This window comes from Lipotes vexillifer, unplaced genomic scaffold, assembly GCF_000442215.2.
Source record: "Lipotes vexillifer unplaced genomic scaffold, Lipotes_vexillifer_v1.1 scaffold749, whole genome shotgun sequence".
Classification (NCBI taxonomy): Eukaryota; Metazoa; Chordata; class Mammalia; order Artiodactyla; family Lipotidae; genus Lipotes; species Lipotes vexillifer.
In genome coordinates this window covers 921,721-943,977 of record NW_006782834.1, presented here as the reverse complement: position 1 = coordinate 943,977, position 22,257 = coordinate 921,721, and the positions used below count along the sequence as shown (strand labels likewise).

At 38.0% G+C, this 22,257-nt stretch overlaps 1 protein-coding gene across 1 annotated transcript in view; it reads right to left on the bottom strand.

The window, feature by feature from the left end:
* Positions 1–22,224, bottom strand: part of CNOT6L (CCR4-NOT transcription complex subunit 6 like) — a 119,886-nt gene extending 97,662 nt beyond the window's left edge. The window contains exon 1 of the mRNA XM_007455410.1: positions 22,086–22,224. Coding sequence (XP_007455472.1) covers positions 22,086–22,090 — 5 coding nt within the window. The 5' untranslated portion in view covers positions 22,091–22,224. The remainder of the gene's footprint in view (positions 1–22,085) is intronic.
* Between the last annotated feature and the right edge of the window lie 33 nt (positions 22,225–22,257).

The following is a 22,257-nucleotide window of genomic DNA, read 5'->3' as shown; positions in this document are numbered from 1 at the left end:
AGGTTCTTTGAGAAGATAAACAAAATTGATATACCATCAGCCAGACTCATCAAGAAAAAGAGGGAGAGGACTCAAATCAATAAAATAAGAAATGAAAAAGGAGAAGTTACAACAGACACTGCAGAAATACAAAGCATCCTAAAGAGACTACTAAAAGCAACTCTATGCCAATAAAATGTACAACCTAGAAGAAATGGACAAATTCTTAGAAAGGTATAAACTTCCGAGACTGAACCAAGAAGAAACAGAAAATGTGAACAAACGAATCACAAGTAATGAAATTGAAGCTGCGATTAAAAATCTTCCAACAAACAAAAGTCGAGGACCAGATGGCTTCACTGGTGAATTCTACCAAACATTTAGAGAAGCGCTAACACCTATCCATCCCAAACCCTTCCAAAACTTGCAGAGGAAGGAACACTCCCAAACTCATTCTATGAGGCCACCATCACCCTGATACCAAAACCAGACAAAGATACTACAAAAAAAGAAAAAATTACAGACCAATATCACTGATGAACATTGATGCAAAAATCCTCAACAAAATACTAGCAAACAGAATCCAACAACACATTAAAAGGATCATACACCATGATCAAGTGGAATTTATCCCAGGGATTCAAGGATTCTTCAATATAGGGAAATCAACACAATACACCATTTGAACAAACAATAAAAACCATATGAGCATCCCAATAGATGCAGAAAAAGCTTTTGACAAAATTCAACACCCATTTACGATAAAAACTCCAGACAGTGGGCATAGAGGGAACCTACCTCAACATAATAAAAGCCATATATGACAAACCCACAGCAAACATCTTCTCAATGGTGAAAACCTGAAAGCATTTCCTCTAAATTCAGGAACAAGATAAGGATGTCCACTCTCACCACTATTATTCAACATAGTTTTGGAAGTCCTAGCCACAGCAACCAGAGAAGTAAAGAAATAAAAGGAATACAAACTGGAAAAGAAGAAGTAAAACTGTCCCTGTTTGCAGATGACATGATACTATAAAAAGAGAATCCTAAACATGCCACCAGGAAACTACTAGAGCGAATCAACGAATTTGGTAAAGTTGCAGGATACAAAATTAATGCACAGAAATGTCTTGCATTCCTATATATTAATGACAAAAAATCTGAACAGAAATTAAGGAAACACTCCCACTTACCATTGCAACAAAAAGAATAAAATACCTACGAATAAACCTACTTAGAGAGAAAAGACCTGTATGCAGAAAACTGTAAGACACTGATGAAAGAAATTTAAGATGACACAAACAGATGGAGGAAGATACCATATTCTTGGATTGGAAGAATCAATATTGTGAAAATGACTATACTACCCAAACAATCTACAGATTCAATGCAATCCCTATCAAATTACCAATGGCATTTTTTACAGAACTAGAATAAAAAATCTTAAAATTTGTATGGAGACACAAAAGACCCCGAAGAGCCAAAGCAGTCTTGAGAAAAAAAACGAAGCTGGAGGAATCAGGCTCCCTGACTTCAGACTATACTACAAAGCTACAGTAATCAAAACAGGATGGTACTGGCACCAAAACAGAAATATAGATCAATGGAACAGGATAGAAAACCCAGAGATAAACCCACACACATATGGTCACCTTATCTTTTATAAAAAAGGCAAGAATACACAATGGAGAAAAGACAACCTCTTCAATAAGTGGTGCTGGGAAAACTGGATAGCTACATGTAAAAGAATGAAATTAGAACACTCCCTAACACCATACACAAAAAGAAACTCAAAATGGATTACAGACCTAAATGTAAAGCCAGACACTATAAAACTCTTAGAGGAAAACACAGGATGAACATTCCATGACATAAATCACAGCAAGATCCTTTTTGACCCACCTCCTAGAGAAATGGAAATAAAAACAAAAATAAACAAATGGGACCTAATGAAACTTAAAAGCTTTTGCACAGCAAAGGAAACCATAAACAAGACGAAAAGACAACCCTCAGAATGGGAGAAAATATTTGCAACTGAAGCAACTGACAAAGGATTAATCTCTAAAATTTACAAGCAGCTCATGCAGCTCAGTATCAAAAAAAACTAACAACCCAATCCAAAAATGGAGAGAAGACCTAAATAGACATTTATCCAAAGAAGATATACAGATGTCCAAGAGGCACATGAACAGCTGCTCAACATCACTAATTATTAGAGGAATGTAAATCAAAACTACAATGACGTATCACCTCACACCACTTAGAATGGGCACCATCAGAAAATCTACAAACAACTAATGCTGGAGAGGGTGTGGAGAAAAGGGAACCCTCTTGCACGGTTGGTGAGTAAATTGATACAGCCACTATGGAGAACAGCATGGAGGTTCCGTAAAAAACTAAAAACAGAACTACCATATGACCCAGCAAACCCATTACTGGGCATATACCCAGAGAAAACCATAATTCAAAAAGACACATGCACCCCAAGGTTCACTGCAGCACTATTTACAATAGTCAGGTCATGGAAGCAACCTAAATGCCCATCGAAAGATGAATGGATAAAGAAAATGTGGCACAGATATACAATGGAATATTACTCAGCCATAAAAAGGAATGAAATTGGGTCATCTGTAGAGATGTGGATGGATCTAGAGACTGTCATCCACAGTGAAGTAAGTCAGAAAAAGAAAAACAAATATTGTATATTAACACATATATGTGGAACCTAGAAAAACTGTACAGATGAACCAGTTTGCAGGGCAGAAATAGAGACAAAGACGTAGAGAACAAACGTATGGATACCAAGGGGGGAAGTGTCAGGGGTGGTGGTGTGATGAATTGGGAGATTGGGATTGACATGTATACACTAATATGTATAAAATGGATAACTAATAAGAAGCTGCTGTATAAAAAAATAAATAAAATTTAAAAATTAAAAAAAAAGAAGATATGGTACATATATACAATGGAATATTACTCAGCCATAAGCATGAAATAAATGGGAAGGAAATCTGAAAAAGAGTGGATATATGTTTACGTATAACTGATTCACTTTGCTGTAGAGAAGAAACTAACACAACACTGTAAAGCAACTATAGTCCAACAAAAAAAAGAATGAAATAATGCCATTTGCAGCAACATGGATGGACCTAGAAATTATCATATTAATAATGTGAAGTTAAGTCAGACAGAGAAAGACAAGTATCATATGATATCACTTATATGTAGAATCTTAAAAAATGATACAAATGAACTTATTTACAAAACAGAAATATACTCACAAACATAGAAAACAAAGGGGATAGAAAGGGGAGCAGGGAGATAAATTAGGAGTTTGGGATCAACATATACACACCACTGTATATAAAACAAATAACAACAAAGACCCCCTATATATGTAGCACAGGGAACTATATTCAGTATCATGTAATAACCTATAATGGAAAAGAATTTATATATATAAATCACTTTGCTGTATATAAATCACTTTGCTGTACACCTGAAGCATATACAACACTGGAAATTAACTACACTTCAATTTTTTTTTGAAAAAAAGGTTAAAAGAATAAAAACTAAAATAAAAGAACTTTACGGAATATGAAAAAAAAGACTGACCTATTGATACACATGGCAACATAAATTTCAAAATAATTTTGCTGAGGCAAAGAAATTAATTTTTCTAATCTCAGCAAACTCATTCTTAGGCAAATTGATTTTCAAAAAGTTGATCTAGAAACAAGAGATGAGGAGTAGGAGGTCCATACGGCCCTTAATTTTAAACCAGCCCAGCACAAGGCCTATATATTAATGAATTGCTAGTTCAATTCTCATTTTTCTTCATATATACAGTCCCCTCAGAAACCCCAAGGACAGAGGAATGGATAAAGCAGATGTCCCCAAGGACAGAGCAATGGATAACGATTTATGGTTGGAATATTACTCAGCCATAAAAAAGAATGAAATAATGCCATTTGCAGCAACATGGATGGACCTAGAGATTATCATACCAACTGAAGTAAGTCATATCTGGAATCTAATTTAAAAATAAAGGTACAAATGAACTTATTTACAAAACAGAAACAGACTTACAGATATAGAGAGCTCATGGTTTCCAAAGGGGAAACGTGGGGGTGTTGGTAGAAATCAGGAGCTTGGGTTGAATACACACACACTACTATGTATAAGATAACCAAGAAGGACCTACTGTATAGCACAGGGAGCTCTACTCAATATTCTGTGAAAACCTATATGAGAAAAGAGTCTAAAAAAGAATGAATATATGTATACGTATACCTAAATCACTTTGCAGTACACCTGAAACTAACACAACATTGTAAAATCAACTATACCCAGGAATACCCAAATCCGATTACAATCGTAACCCTAACACGTTGAATCCAAGTAACCTGAATGGAGTACATACTGACTCAGAAACAGTTCAATTTTCTGATACAGGCACAACAAATGTAACATCCATTACAGTGCAGCTTACTATTCAATAAACTTTGAGATAACACAGGGAAACAATGTTCCCATTTGTCTAATGAATTCTCACACTAGCAGTTCCTCTCTTTCATTTCCTACTTCAATCACAAATACAGACACTGACAAAATAAATAAGAAAAATGGTTTGTGATTTTTAAAATTTGTACGCTTGTCCTCTAAATTCTCTATCAGCCTAACTCCAATATACCTCACATCCCTCTTTGAAGAGCAGTTGTAAGATATCCAGGATAAGCAGGAAAATTGCCACAGGATGACAATGAGGTTTCCACCCTGTTGTGTACTCAAGATGCTATTATGAAGTCAAGAGGGAACATCCAATACATCTGGCACGTGTTCAAGGATAAACACGCAAAGTCTATTCTCCAGCATTCTCCTTAACATACTAATCATCAAAGGTCACTATATCTGAATGCTGGAAATTCTCCTTCGAATTCCACCATGGTTAACCTACTAAAGTTAAGTGGGAAGGGAAAAAACAGAAGCAAGAGTACTCTATTCACAAAGATGTCTACAATTTAAGATCAGAAAGTTTACTGCAAGCATTCTCCTAAATCTCCTAATCAATAATAAGTAGTACCCAAAGAAAAGTACTCTCCTAAATCAGTTGTCTGTGCAATCTAAACGAAGAGTAAACAAGAATTCACAGCAAAGTCTGTTGCTTCAAACCTACCAGAAATGAAAAGATCTTTGCTGCTGTACAGAAAGAGTAAATATGTTCAGACCCAAACTAAGACAGGCTGCAAGGGCAGTTTTAAGAGGATCACAGATCATCTAGATAAGCCACACTTTTAAAAGTAAGCATATCAAGGGAATTCCCGTGGTCCAGTGGTTCCAACTCCCCACTTCCACTGCAGGGGCCATGGGTTCAATCCCTGGTCAGGGAACTAAGATCCTGCAAGCTGTGTGGTACAGCCAAAAAAAAAAGTAAGCATGCCAAGAGTATGAGAGTTCCTATGACTCAAAATAACAAACCCACTAGAAAAACTGGACTCAGTACAACGTGTTAAATGTGAAAAAAACTGAAGTAACATGCTAACACTTCATAACACTTCATAAAATACTTCATCTTTTCTATCTCCTACCTTCTAATTTCAGGCTCTGCCTCTCTAGCAGTATGTAAAATCAAATAATTCACTAATATTTCACAAATATAATGTCTTAAGTCTGTTTACATAAGCAAAAAAAATCATCTGTGTATAAATTATGAATGTTGTATTGCATCAAGAAAATTTAAACACTAATTCAAAAACTCATTTGGGGGGCTTCCCCGGTGGCACGGTAGTTAAGAATCCACCTGCCAATGCAGGGGACACGGATTTGATCCCTGGTCCGGGAAGATCTCACATGCCACGGAGCAACTAATCCCGTGCACCACAACTACTGAGCCCATGTGCCACAACTAGTGAAGCCCATGCACTTAGAGCCCATGCTCCCCATCAAGAAGCCCACACACCGCAACGAAGAGTAGCCCCTGGTCGCCGCAACTAGAGAAAGCCCCCATGCAGCAATGAAGACCCAACACAGCCACAAATAAATAAATAATTTATTTTTTAAAAATCGTTTGGTTTTCATTACTAGAAAACTGAACATGATAGTAGTATCAAAAACTAAGGATTTGGGCTTCCCTGGTGGCGCAGTGGTTGAGAGTCCGCCTGCTGATGCAGGGGACACAGGTTTGTGCCCCGGTCGGGGAACATCCCACATGCCGCGGAGCGGCTGGGCCCGTGAGCCATGGTCGCTGAGCCTGCGCATCTGGAGCCTGTGCTCCGCAACGGGAGAGGCCTCAACAGTGAGAGGCCCGCGTACCGCAAATAAAAAAAAAAAAAACTAAGGATTTAACTAAAGAACACTTTTCATAATGAACAGCTTTTCTAATTATCTTAGCTTTTCTATTTCTTTGGGAAAACAATTTAAATAAATCTTGAATACAACGTTTTATTGACTAACATTAAAGTCTGACAGTAATCATAATAGTTGTCCCATACTTTTTGACCTGAACCAAATTGCACAATTTTCCAACGTTAGATATACATAGCAAAATAAACATAAAGAGGTGTTAAACCTAGTTTTACTTATCTGAGAACCAGGGTTTAGAATTTGGAAAAACCATATCTAAATCTACAAGTCTCCATTAAAAAGAGAGAAATAAAACAGAAAAGCCTTAGTAACTAAACTCTGTCTGGGATAAAACTCGATAAGGCACAAAGAAAAGCTCCATCCAGGAAAGGGTTCCTAGGTGCCAGCATCTTAATTATGAAAGAATTTAAAAGGAAAGGCCAATGCAGACTCACGCTGATCCAAAACAGATAGCATTAAACAACAGAGCTAATCCTTAACTTTTTGACATGAATAAATGCCTAAGGAGAGTACCCACTCTACTCATACAAATGACTGCCAATAAGGTGGTGCTTTGTGCTGAGTGGAAAAGGTTTGAAGGGAAGGGGTGTCAGCTTTAAAACAGTTCCTAAAATAGTTGCTTAAAAGGATAAAGAAAAAGAGAACTTACAAAGGCTTTGAGTCACGCTTGGTTCCAGGAAAAGGATACTTTGGCTCTATGTGAAAGCAAAAACCAGTCATTGTAAAATACAGATACCCAGATTTTGTCAGCAAAAGGAAGAGTATTGTCCATTATTTCCCACAAAGGCAGCAGAGCCTTTAACTTGGATTCCTATTTTTTCTTGGCAGGTAGACATTCTGCAAAAGCAACAAAGCAAACTAAATATAAAACTCTTCTGAAATTCAAGCCCGCAGTCAAAATGCCAAATTCACAAACTCATCAAAGGTCACAGAGGAACAAATTTCCTGTTTTTTTTACTTAAACTCATTACCTTCCTCCTGAGCTAACCAATACAGAATTTCCTTCTTGTTCTGAGGCTGATAAAATGAGGACAGCATACTTACAACATACTAGGAACAATAGGCAGTTACCCAGAATCACAGAATCAAGGAATAAAATTTGATATTTTCTAAAACCCAGTTGCACATAATGCATGTCTATTATTTCTCCATTTGAGAAGAGTGAATTGTTTTATTAACAATTTTTAAAAACTTTATTTCGAAGTTGTTTTACAAAAAGACTAAAAGAAAATGTAATGTTTTATAAACATTTATCAAAAATCCATTACTTTTAATTATTAGAACTATGTTCCTTGCCCTAAACACCTTAGAGTCTAGGAAAGATGAGCAAAAGGTAAACAATGATTATTATATTGTAAACATTTATGTATTTCCCATCTCTTTCTAAAATATATTTAAAGTTGCTTTCCATAAAGAATATTTAACAGTGTTTACAAATAACTGTAGTTTAATGAAGAAATGTGTGTAAATTCAATAAAAGAGCTACTAAGAATAAAATTTGAATGGAGCAATAGTTCTTGACCAAGTTGATGATTAATCGTGAAATGTGCTACAAGTACTGTAATTTGTAAACTAATAATAGTAAAAATGACCTAAGTTTGTGTACAATTTATACACACAATATATACTATATGTATATTAGTACTGCTAATCCTATCCTCGGTACGCGCGGGCCTCTCCGTGTTGTGGCCTCTCCCGTTGCAGAGCACAGGCTCCGGACGCGCAGGCTCAGCGGCCGTGGCTCACGGGCCCAGCCGCTCCGTGGCATGTGGGATCCTCCCGGACCGGGGCACAAACCCGTGTCCCCTGCATCAACAGGCGGGACTCTCAACCACTGCGCCACCAGGGAAGCCCAACACATTCCTTTTTAATCTTATTTATTTCATTTACTAAAAATCGTTATTCCAAAAAGGCTCCACAGACTTCTGCAGACTGCCAGAGTCCATACAACCAAACATCCACCCATATCCAAACATAACACCCATGCATTAGAGGGAGGAAGGGGAAAACCAATCCTGAGGGTATTCAGGCATAAAGTAAGTAGGGCCTAAATTCAGGCAAAAATAGAAATAATTCCAATTTTAATCAATTTGTCTAATACAAAATTCATAATTATCTTCCCCAAATGGTATCCTCCTTCTGATTTTTCAGTTATCTTTGACTTCTTCCTTCATATTCAACCACTGATGTCATTTAAAAGCTTTCTTTTCTATCCCAATTGACACATCTCTCTCCTGACTTACCACTTCATATTTTAATTCTTTAAAAAAGAGCCTCCCTCCTCCCACACTGATCTCCGCAACTGATTCTGCATACCTCAACCAGATTAAACTTCTTAAATAATTACTTCCAAACTGCCACCAGCCTCTCAAAATCAGTCAATGCTCCCAGTCTTTAATAGTAGTATTGATAATTACTTGATTCTAGAGCCATATCTGCAATAACTATTAATCAAAACAATTATACAGCCATGTCCTATAAAATATCATCTAAACGATATTATGACATAAAATTCAGGTATTACTAAGAGAACCCCAACTTACAGATGTAAAAAAAACACTTGGTGCTCTAGAATTAAACCTAGAATAAGACTTAAATTCCTCATTCAAACCCCTCCATAATAATCATGCTCCAATTTGCCTTATCACCTCCTTGTTCCCACTGAAGCTCTGGAAGTTAACCAGATACTAACTCAATGTCCCAATCCTCCTTGAATCTGGACTCATACCTTTTATTTTTCTTTTTAAAACATCTTCATTGGGGTATAATTGCTTAACAATGGTGTGTTAGTTTCTGCTTAATAACAAAGTGAATCAGCTATACATATACCTATGTTCCCATATCTCCTCCCTCTTGCATCTCCCTCTCTCCCACCCTCCCTATCCCAACCCTCTAGGTGGTCACAAAGCACCAAGCTGATCTGTGTTACGTGGCTGCTTTCCACTAGCTATCTGTTTTACGTTTGGCAGTGTATACATGTCCATGCCACTCTCTCACGTCGTCCCAGCTTACCCTTCCCTATCCCCGTGTCCTCAAGTCCATTGTCTACATCGGTGTCTTTATTCCTGTCCTGCCCTTAGGTTCATCAGAAGCTTTTTTTTTTTTTAGATTCCAAATATATGTGTTAGCATACAGTATTTTTCTCTTTCTGACTTACTTCACTCAGTATAGCAGACTCTAGGTCCATCCACCTCACTACAAATAACTCAATTTCATCCCTTTTTATGGCTGAGTAATATTCCACTGTATATATGTGCCACATCTTCTTTATCCATTCGTCTGTCAATGGACACTCAGGTTGCTTCCATGTCCTGGCTACTGTAAATACAGCTGCAATGAACACTGTGGTACATGACTCTTTTTGAATTATGGTTTTCTTAGGGTATATGCCCAGTAGTAGGATTGCTGGGTCGTATGATAGTTCTATTTTTAGTTTTTTAAGGAAACTCCATACTGTTCCCTATAGTGGCTGTATCAATTTACATTCCCACCAAAGGTGCAAGAGGGTTCCCTTTACTCCACACCCTCTCCAGCATTTGTTTGTAGATTTTTTTTTTTTTTTTTGCTGTACGCGGGCCGGTCACTGTTGTGGCCTCTCCCATTGCGGAGCACAGGCTCCGGATGCGCAGGCTTAGCGGCCATGGCTCACGGGCACAGCCGCTCCGCGGCATGTGGGATCTTCCCGGACCACGGCACGAATCCGAGTCCCGTGCATCGGCAGGCGGACTCTCAACCACTGCGCCACCAGGGAAGCCCTGTTTGTAGATTTTTGATGATGGCCATTCTCACTGGTGTGAGATGATACCTCACTGTAGTTTTGAGTTGCATTTCTCTAATGATTAGTGATGTTGAGCATCCTTTCATATGTCTGGTGGCAATCGGTATATCTTCTTTGGGGAAATGTCTATTTAGGTCTTCTGCCCTTTTTTTTTTTTTTTTAAGCATCTTTACTGGAGTACAGCTGCTTCACAACGGTGTGTTAGTTTCTGCTTTATAACAAAGTGAATCAGCTATACATATACATATATCCCCGTATCTCCTCCCTCTTGCATCTCCCTCCCACCCTTCCTATCCCACCCCTCTAGGTGGTCACAAAACACTGAGCTGATCTCCATGCGCTATGCGGCTGCTTCCCACTAGCTATCTATCTTACATTTGGTAGTATATATAAGTCCACGCCACTCTCTCACTTCGTCCCAGCTTACCCTTCCCCCTCCCCCTCCCTGTGTCCTCAAGTCCATTCTCTACATCTGCATCTTTATTCCTGTCCTTTCTGCCTATTTTTGGATTGGATTGTTTGTTTCTTTGATATTGAGCTGCATGAGCTGCTTGTAAATTTTAGAGATTAATCCTTTGTCAGTTGCTTCAGTTGCAAATATTTTCTCCCATTCTGAGAGTTGTCTCCTCATCTTGTTTACGGTTTCCTTTGCTGTGCAAAAGACTTTAAGTTTCATTAGGTCCCATTTGTTTATTTTTGTTTTTATTTCCAGTTGCACATAATGCATATCTATATTTCCATTTCTCCAGGAGGTGGGTCAAAAAGGATCTTGCTGTGACTTATGTCATAGAGTATTCTGCCTATGTTTTCCACTAAGAGTTCTATAGTATCTGGCCTTACATTTAGGTCTTTAATCCATTTTGAGTTTATTTTTGTATATGGTATTAGGGAGTGTCCTAATTTCATTCTTTTACATGTAGCTGTCCAGTTTTCCCAGGACCACTTACTGAAAAGGCTGTCTTTTTTCCATTGTATATTCTTGCCTTTATCAAAAATAAGGTGACCATATGTGCATGGGTTTATCTCTGAGCTTTCTATCCTTTTCCATTGATCTATATTTCTGTTTTTGTGCCAGTACCATACTGTCTTAATTACTGTAGTTTTGTAGTACAGTCTGAAGCCCAGGAGCCTGATTCCTCCAGCTCCGTTTTTCTTTCTCAAGATTGCTTTAGCTATTCGGGATCTTTTGTGTTTCCATACAAATTGTGAAATTTTTTGTTCTAGTTCTGTGAAAAATGCCATTTGGTAGTTTGACAGGGATTGCACTGAATCTGTAGATTGCTTTGGGTAGTATAGTCATTTTCACAATGTTGATTCTTCCAATCCAAGAACATGGTATATCTCTCCATCTGCAAGAGATTTCTGTGCATTAATTTTGTATCCTGCAACTTTACCAAATTCATTGATTAGCTCTAGTAGTTTTCTGATAGCATCTTTAGGATTCTCTATGTATAGTATCATGTCATCTGCAAACAGTGACAGCTTTACTTCCTTTTTTCCAATTTGGATTCCTTTTATTTCCTTTTCTTCTGTGATTGCTGTGGCTAAAACTTCCAAAACTATGTTGAATAATAGTGGTGAGAGTGGAGAACCTTATCTTGTTCTTGATCTTAGAGGAAATGGTTTCAGTTTTTCACCACTGAGAACCATGGCAGCTGTGGGTTTGTCATATATGGCCTTCATTATGTTGAGGAAAGTTCCCTTTATGCCTACTTTCTGGAGGATTTTTTTTATCATAAATGGATGTTGAAGTTTGTCAAAAGCGTTTTCTGCATCTATTGAGATGATCATATGGTTTTTCTCCTTCAATTTGTTAATATGGTGTATCACGTTGATTGATTTGCGTATATTGAAGAATCCTTGCATTCCTGGAATAAACCCCACTTGATAATGGTGTATGATCCTTTTAATGTGCTGTTGGATTCTGTTTGCTAGTATTTTGTTGAGGATTTTTGCATCAATGTTCATCAGTGATATTTGTGACATCTTTTTCTGGTTTTGGTATCAGGGTGATGGTGGCCTCGTAGAACGAGTTTGGGAGTGTTCCTCCCTCTACTATATTTTGGAAGAGTTTGAGAAGGATAGGTGTTAGCTGTTCTCTAAAAGTTTGATAAAATTTGCCTGTGAAGCCGCCTGATCCTGGGCTTTTGTTTGCTGGGAGATTTTTAATCACAGTCTCAATTTCAGTGTTTGTGATTGGCCTGTTTGTATTTTCTATTTCTTCCTGGTTCAGTCTCGGAAGGTTGTGCTTTTCTAAGAATTTGTCCATTTCTTCCAGTTGTCCATTTTATTGGCATAGAGTTGTCTGTAGTAATCTCTCATGATCCTTTGTATTTCTGCGGCATCAGTTTTTATTTCTCCTTTTTCATTTCTAATTCTATTGATTTGGACTCATACCTTTCTGCTACTACATATCTGCTGATGTAATTTCTACCATCTGCAATGCCATTTGATTCATTCATTCAGTTAATAAACAGTTACTAAGCCCCTAAAATATACTAAACATTTAGAATATCTATGCCCTTAAAAATCTCAGTCTAATGAGAAAGCAGAGACATAAACCAGGTAAACAAAATACAGTCTGCTAAATGTCATAAAAGGGGAATGCACAGGATGCTACAGGGAGCACAGAGAAAAAGCATAAAGCAAAGACTGGAAGTGTGAGGCAAGGTTTCCTGGAGTAGGGAGCATCTAAGGTGAGTTATTAAGAAAGTCAGTGAGGTCGTAGAGTATAAGGTATTGTAGGCATGTATAAAGCACAAACTAGGCTATATCTAAGTCACTCAGTTGGCTAGGCTACAGAATATGTTTGAAGGAGGAGGAGTAATAAATGATAAAACTGGAAAGGTACAAGAGGCCAGTAACATGATGGACCTTACATATAACGCTATGAAAGCTCCATTTTATTCTAAAAGCAATAAGCAGCAGCAGGATACACTGGGAAGTATACAAGTTGAGGAATTCCCATGACCTAAATCTGAATTCAATCTCTTGTGTCATTTACCTGCTATGTGACTTTCATCAAATTTGCCTCTCTAACCTTCAGTTTCCTCAGCTATAAACTAGGAATTAATAATATCAACTTTGCCAGGATTCAAACAAGAAGTTAATTCATGTAAATCTCCTAGCACAGGGGTCAGCAAACTATAGCTTGGTTTGCCAGCAATGAATGGTTTTACATTTTTAAAGGATTGTTTATTTAACAAACAACAACAACGATATAGAACAGAAATCTTACATGACCCACAAAGCCAAAACATTTACTATACAGCCCTTTACATAAAAATCTTACCAACTCCTACCCTTAAGCACATAATAGGCAACCAAAAAACAGTAACATTATTAAGGATTTTAAGTAGGGAATTTAAGCAGTATTGAAAGAATTTTAAAAGGATTTCTCTGGTGACAATGCCTACAAAGAAACAGAAGTTAAAGCAGCAATAATGGATGTTGGGAAACAAGCAAGGAGAATGCTGCAGTAATCCGTTAACTTTTCCTTTCCTCCTCCTAACTATAAAGGTGAGATCAACTTCCACCTCCTCTCTTTATCCCTGTAGGCTACAACCCCATATGTACTCTGCTATACGGTACAGCACTTAATGTTCTTTGTCACTTAGCATATTCTGCCTTCACTTGCTTGCTATTTATCCAGGCTTAAATCCCCTATAAGTGTAAGTGGTATAAGAGTAAATATTTTGGAGTCAAACAGATCTTGTTTTAAATATTAGTTTTATCAATATTTAAGATTTGTTATTTAACTCATATGGCTTCTAACAATAAGAAACAGTAACAGCGAACATATATTGCGTTTTTTAGTTTTGTTTTGCTTTTTTACTTCAGACATGCCACATACTGTTTTAAGCACTTTACAGGCATTACTTCATTTAACCCTCCCAACAACTCTGTAGGATAAGGATTATTAATTACTATCTCCTTATTACAGATGAGGAAACTGAAGCATGGAGAAGTTAAATGAGTTTCCCAAGAGCTAGAAAGTGAAGGATCAAAGACTCACATTCTTAACCAGCTAGAGAATGAGAATCATACTAATTCACCCGACTTTTCTGTACACTAATTTTGATTACATATTTAAAAGGGAAGGTGATGGCTTTCACAGTCCTTAGTACTCAGTAGTCTGATAAACATTAGTTCCACTTCCTGGTATAAAAGACTATATTCTGAACTTCTTTTTATTCCCCAGAACCCTGAATTTAACAGTTTATAGCCAGTAGAAGCTTAATAAATATTTATTAATAGGTTATACTTTTGGTGATTCAAATTCTTATTATTTCAAGGTTATCATTCTGTACATAATTCACAATATATTATTTCATGAATTTATATGTAGAGTTTGCAGCAGATTGCACTACATATGAATCTATAGCAGAACATACCTTATCAGTTTTTTGGTTTTGTTTAAATATAAACATTATGATCAAAGAGCTATGGATACATATGTAAAGATCCCAGCAAAGTCTGTGTATAGAAAGACATTAAGGTTGGTATATCCTAAATTTAGTTCTATTCTCTTATCAGTATTTGTAACTGGTATTATATAACTCTGAACTATTTTACTCATTTAGGGAATCTAAGTAATTTAGGAAAAGAAAAATAAAAAGATTCTAAACTATAAGATTACACAGAGAGGTTCTCTCTGCAAAAGATGACTATTAAGAAAGATAAAGTGTTGTAACGTCTATTGTGTGTCACCAATTTCTATTGTTAATAAAGGAAAACAATATGAAAGACCACAATTACCAGGCGTCTGTCTATTCAGCATGAATGATGAGTCTCACACAGCAAAGTGAACTATTTATTTCTTCAAAAAATTAGAAATAAATTTTTACCTATAATGAGATTTAAAAAGTAGACCGAAAAAAATTAATGAAAAGTAATAATCCTGCTACAAAAGAGGATACAAAACAAAAATTCTGTTACTACTTATCAATTTTTGCCTTGTGAACAGAAATATTCTTGGCTAAACCCAAAGTTATTTGATTTCTGAGACATAACATGAAACACAGAAATTTTTTTTTTTTTTTTTTCGGTACGCGGGCCTCTCACTGTTGTGGCCTCTCCCGTTGCAGAGCACAGGCTCCGGACGCGCAGGCTCAGCGGCCATGGCTCACGGGCCCAGCCGCTCCGCGGCATGTGGGATCTTCCTGGACCGGGGCACGAACCCGTGTCCCCTGCATCGGCAGGCGGACTCTCAACCACTGTGCCACCATGGAAGCCCAGAAATATTTTTTTTTAACATTACTTAATCATGGAGCTTCCCTGGTGGCGCCTGCCAATGCAGGGGACACGGGTTCGAGCCCTGGTTCCGGAAGATCCCACATGCCACGGAGCAACTAAGCCTGTGCACCACAACTACTTAGCCTGCACTCTAGAGCCTGTGAGCCACAACTACTGAAGCCCGCACACCTAGAGCCCGTGCTCCCCAACAAGAAAAGCCATCGCAATGATAAGCCCGTGCACTGCAACGAAGAGTAGCCCCTACTCGCCGCAACTAGAGAAAGCCCACGCACAGCAACAAAGACCCAACTCTACCAAAAATAAATGATTAATTTTTTTAAATTACCTAATCAGAATGCAGCTGCATGCAATTGTGTAATTAAAATTTCAAAAAGTAAATGAAGGATAATCACCACATCAAGTGCATCATAAACTTACCTTGCAGAGCAAAATTTCCTAAGAAATCTATTAAACTTTTTAGAAAACTATGCAGAAAACTTACAAAAGTAAAACCATTGATGCTGAAATGTTTTGGAAAAAAGGTCAGGTGACAGCCAGGTTCAAAGTAAACATGGAATTCTTCATTAACCATACACTTTTTATCACATAGGTTTGTTCCCTTCTTTTTAACTCTATGTTTAGTACTTCATTTATGATTTAGTTTCTCTCTGCTTCCTGTGTCCCCCTCCAACCTAGCTATCAAACTAAAAAAAAAAAAATTCTCCACACTGTTTTTAATTAATGTTTTTCAAAAGAAACAATATTCTCCACTGATCAAAAAACCCGAATTATTCAGAAAATCTTCAGTAAAGGATTAAGAAAATCTTCAGTAAAGGATCCCTTCCAAATGTGTATAGGGATTAATGGGAAGACAATGAGAGATCATGAAAGGGGTAGGGAAGAGAGAAAAGAAGGGAGAGGGAAAAAGAGGGGGGGAAAGCTAGCCCCTCTTTCCCAAAGAAGTTAAGCATCATTATCTGCCACGTATCACTGGACTTAGCATCTTCACTTTTCTCATTCATATTTCATATTTCCCTCAAAACTCAACCTTAACACCCCTTCATGATAAAAACACTCAACAAACTAGGAACAGAAGGGAACTTCCTCAACCTGATAAACAGCATCTATGAAAACCTCATTAGCTGATACCAAATAGTGGAAAACTGAATGCTTTCCTCCACCAAGATCAGGAATAAGACAAGACAAGAATATCTGCTCTTGACACTGCTTTTCAACAATGTTTAGCCAGGGCAATTAGGCAAGAAAATGAAATAAAATGCATCCAGATTGGAAAAGAAGAAAAACTATACTTATTTACAGGTGACACGATCCTTGTTATACAGAAAAGCAGATAGAATTCATTTAAAAAACTATTAGAACTAATAAACAAGTTCAGCAAGGTTGCAGAATACAAGATCAATACATGAAAGTCAGTTGTATTTTTTCATACTTGCAATGAGCAGCCCAAAAATGAAATTAAGAAAACAGTTCTATTTACAACAGCATCTAAAAGAATAAAATATTTAAGAGTAAATGCAACAAAAAAAGTGTAAAACTTTGAAGACTACAAAACACTGTCAAAAGAAATTAAAAATCTAAATATATGGGAAGATCCCACGTTCATAAATAGGAAGACTCATTTAATACTGTCAATATGGTGACGCTCCCCAAATTATCTACAGACTTAACACAATTCCTATCAAAATTCTAGCTGGCTTCTTTGCAGAAATTGATAAGCTAACCCTAAAATTCATATGGAAATACAAGTAGATCAGTGACTGCCTAGAATTAGGGGTATGGGAGAATGAGTGATAACTCAAAAGAATACAGGATTTATATTTCAGGTGACTAAAATGTTCTATAAATTTTGGTGAAGGCTGCACAAATGTGAATATACTAAACACTACTGAGATATTTTTTAAATGGGCTACTTCTATGATAAGTGAATTATATCTCAAAAAAGCTGTTACCAAAACAAATCTCTCAACTTTGAGTAGTCCCTGGCCCACCCACCATTCCATTTTACGTTACTCCCTCACAGAATGTCTGCAAACAGTTTATATTGTAGTGACTCGCACTTGTTCATTTATTGTTTTGAAATAACTAAATTATATGCTTTATTTACCTTATTCATAAGCTATAAGCTTCTCAAGGGTCTCTTCTACTTTCTTTTTAGAATGAAGTATAATAATGGGTACAGAAGAGGCTCAAAATGCAAAACATTAGAAATACTTAACATGGAGAAGTTAGCCAGACTACTCAAAAATCTTCCTTTTGGAGAATATAGACATATATAAAACTCCCCAGATTCCTAACCAAACTGTTCAGAATAAAGACAAATAAAAGTATACCCAGAGCTGAGGTTTCACTTTACAATAATCCTAGGCAGTAAAAGAGTAAGTTGCAATTCAATTAAAATTAAAGTCCAGAAATAAAATTAATGTATTATGGTTCAGTATTAGTGCAGGTGGTCAAAGAAAGTTGTAGTATTTTCATCATGAAACATGAACACAAGTTAATAATTGAGCCTTTGTTGTTTACTTGATGATTTTATTGTTCTTTCTGGGTTAAGCCTCACAAATATTAATTATAATGACTTTAGAATTACAAAAAACAGCAACAGAAAACACTAAAACACAGTAAGGTCCATCTAAATGATATTTTAAAACAATAATAATAGTAATGCTCTATCCCAACAGAAAAAAGAAAATTTAAAAATATGTTTCCCATGAAACTATACCTCAGAATCTGAAATTCAAAGTCAACTGATTTCAAAGTACAAAGAGAAATAACTCAAACAGCCAGAACCCAGTAGACCACAAGAGCAAGCAATAAGTGGATGGCAAAGGAGAGACCCACTAAAGGTTATAAAATCCAATCGTAATGGTCTTTGTAAAATCTGTATCTTTAAATAGCTGCTGACGTTTACTTGTCATTCAAACCTACCTTGGAAGAAAAGTCCTTCTTCTCCTCCTCCTGTGGCTCTTATTCCTTCCCTTCTCTTCCCACCACTCCCCACCCCTTCACACAATTTTACGCTTTGAAGATGGAAAGCAATTTTTAGTATTATAATTTACCTTTCGGACATAATTTCACAAATATATGCTACCATCTAAAATAACATCATGAAATGCCCCAAGCTGTCCACCACCCAGGGACTACTTTCCCATCCCCCTTGCATTCAAATAAGGCTCTGTGACAAATTATCACCAATGAAATGTGGGCAGATGTTTGTCTTTGGGGGTTCTTAAGAAATGTCCCGTGGGTAACAGGCAGGGCTCCAAGGCTCCAGGGAATGGTGGAGACACAAGATGTAAGGCGTCTGGGTTCCTCAATTACCACATGGAGGTAAGCCACAAGCCTGCTAACAAGGGGCACCTGCACTGGACTGTTATGTGAGCAAAATACAAACTTACATGTGTTAAGCCACCGAAATTCTGGAGTATATTTATTACCCTAATTAGCATTACCCAAAGTAAAACATGCATAAACCTTAAGTATTTCAATTCCCCCTAATTAAAGACATTTATAAGGGATATTTTGGAAAGCCTGTTTAAAAGGCCACTTAAGTAACATTAAATTTTAAAACTTAAACAATTTTCCACCTTGATTTTACTGTACTTACTTTAAAATGAGAGCAAGAGGTGTCCACTGTTAGTAATAAATTTCACTGTTCACATATCTTAACATATTATTTCAGTATAACCTGTTTTCATGATTATTACAGAAAAATGTCTTCCTCAATTCTCCCAATTTAAAAAAAATTACAAAGTGTTTTAAAATACCATAATTCATAATGTCTAATGAAAATTACCAAATACCTAGTTAAGGGCAAAATTCACTTCCATTTTATTGTTTTTAAAGTATTAAAAATTATCACATAGTTTTTAAATTAAGAATTCTTCCTTTCAATATAACCATATGGCAGATAATTCTGTTCACTGTAAATGCACATACACCCATAACAGATACACTTTAACAAAACCATGACATTTTGCATTCTAATAAAGTTCTCCCTCCTATCCTTCACAAAAATACTTCAAAAATGTGTTGAAATTTTAGTGCTTTACTAGGTTTTTTTTTTTAAGCTTAACATTGCTGATATAAATAATAATGATATAAGGCCTAAGGAAACCTGGTGTTAGTAAACAGAGACATTACAAACTTAAACCAATGAAACTCCTCCCACATCATCTTCACCCTGCCATCACCAAAAAAAAAAAGAGGAGAAAAAAAGAGAAAAAGAAAAAACGCTTTATTTAACCTTTCTGTTGTCTTTACCTTAAACTCCATACCATTATTTTTTCCAGCACAATACAATTAAAATTAAATGAACAGCCCACTTACCACTCCACACAGAATAATAAAAATGGAAAATTACTGAAAGTTGATAGAAGATTTTTGCTTCCACTCAGGAAAATATTCCAAAAGTTTTTGTTTTGTTTTCTCCAGAATCAGTCAACATGAACTAAAACAATTACATAGCAATTCTGTGGCACTTATAGTTTGTGGATCTATATAAATAAACTCTAGGTCCTTGATCCTTTTTGATGTTTGATCGTATTGGAACATATATGTGCTATATATAGCTTAAACAATTTTTTCCAGGGCTACATAGCAAGAACTCACAAAAACAGTAATGAAACTGAAAGATGGCCTATTCGAAAATACGAAAACAAATCAAGTATGACTAGATAGTCTCTATAAACTGGTACACTAGGCTATTTTAATGACAGTTCAAGGAAAAAGGACTTCTAAAATACATTTAACATTGTTTATATATACTTTATGCATATCAAAGGACTCAAATGTTCTGTTGTCTTGATTTTTAACTTAAGGTGACATAATATTTCTCTCAGTAATCCAGTAAGTATTTGTACTTATACATGTTTTTCAATGCCTACAGTCAGGGCTGCAAAAGGAAGAACTAGTATTTAACTAAGCAGCTACTATGTGCCAAACATATGTTTTTTCAATTTATCCTCAGGACAACCTTACTATAAACGTCTTATCTCCTTGTTACCTATGAGAAAACAGACTTACAGACATTAGGTACCTTGCCTAAGGTAAAACAGCCAAGAAAAGTGGCATAGCCAGAGTTTTGAGGTCCCTAAAACAAGTCCTTTTTCCACTGAACAACATGTGTTGTTTTTCCAGTAGTGTTCATAGAAAACAGCTCTCCACCCCTCCTGCTCTTCTGCTCACTTCCCAGTGAACAGCAGGAAACATTTCTTTGTGAGACCAGGTTCAGAAAGGAGCAATCTCTGACCATTACACAGAGCATGGCCTGCAAGGATGGAATCTGTATGACGACTTCATCCATAAGGTTTTACCTAGATGAGCTAACTAGACGCAAATAGAGGGTGGAGTAGATAAAGAGCAAATAATCGTCCAAATACCATTTATATTTGGTTCTGAAATGCACTGTATGCCTACTGACAGCAGATTGACCTCTACAGTTGCGTTCTGCTTAAACTACTCTCAAAATAGCCTTCGAAGAGCACACACTTGGAGTAGACCATACAGGCTGCCTGATCTAGGTTTCGGATACTGTGAGGGAAAACTTGTTTATACGTGACTATCTTGACTGACAACTAAGATAACTAGAGGCAATAAGGTAGTATCTCCTAAAGTATAGTACTGTGCTTCCCATGTGTACAAACGGCTCAGCTAAACTCCCTGAACACAATGCATCTAAACAGCCTAAGCTGAAGAGTCGGCTGTGCTGAGGATGACAGCTCCAGTAACTTCCTCTTCCTCACCGACCTCCTCAGCTCGGCGTGTACACCCCTTTCCCCCTAGGAGGCAGGATAAAACAATTTCAAATGCACGAAATCCATCCAATCCTACCAACACCATAGGGCAGGGAAGCCAGCTTCCATTTCTTCCCCCGCCCCTCCGAGAAAAATTTTATCTTAAAAAAAAATGCGTAAGTATTATCAACGAAAAAGTATTTGCAACGAAAAAAGAGCTGAAAATATGTACTCAGTCCCTCCACACAGCCTTAAGGAAAGGATGAAAAGAAGGGATCTCGACACCGCGTCTTCTCGAGATTTACTGCTTTGATTCACTTTCCCTCGGGTCCCACCGCCGGCCAGGGGGTAGAGCTTGCGGTCGGAACGCCAAAATATGCCTTCGCCTCTCCTCAGGAGACGCGGGGGCGGCCAAGGCGACAGCGATCGGTGCGTCCCGCCTCCGACCCTCACCTGCCCAGGCCCTAGGCCCGGCGCCCCGGGAGGCGTCCGGGGAGGCTGGTGAGAGGCAGGCCGGCGGGCGGGCGGACGCCGAGGCGGTTAGGCCGCGCTGCAGGCCGGCGCGCTTCCTGCCGCGGCCCCGGGAACGGCGGCGCGGCCCCGACCCACAGCTCCCGGGCCCCGCTGCTGTGTGTGTGCGGAACACACACTCACCCTCTCCGGCCCCCGCGGAGCAGCTCTCAACTGCGAGGCTCCGGAGCCTCGGCCACAAAGGGGGAGGGACACGCCACTCGGGGGTCCCGAACACACGGAACCCGCCCCCAGAGTCCCGGGCCCTGGGCGCGGACCACCCCCCCCAAACACACACACACACACACGCACGCACGCACGCACACCCCGGAACCTTCGCCGCTTCAGAGACGCGGGTCATCCCCGCACCCGACACACACCCACTCGCTGTGGGTCCTCAGGCCGCCTCCCCGCCCGCCGAAGTCCCAACTCGCACACCCCCAGGCACATCTGTCTTCTCCCACCTCATTTCCCCGGGGACGCGCTCCTCTTCCCAACACTCTCGATCCTACTCGGAGGCACAAAAACACTCTACCTCATTCTCTTCCTCTGGCCCAGAAGAAGCAACAGCAGCCATTTCCCCGCGGCAGGGGAAACACACACACACAAACACGCGCGCGCGCGCGCGCGCCAGGC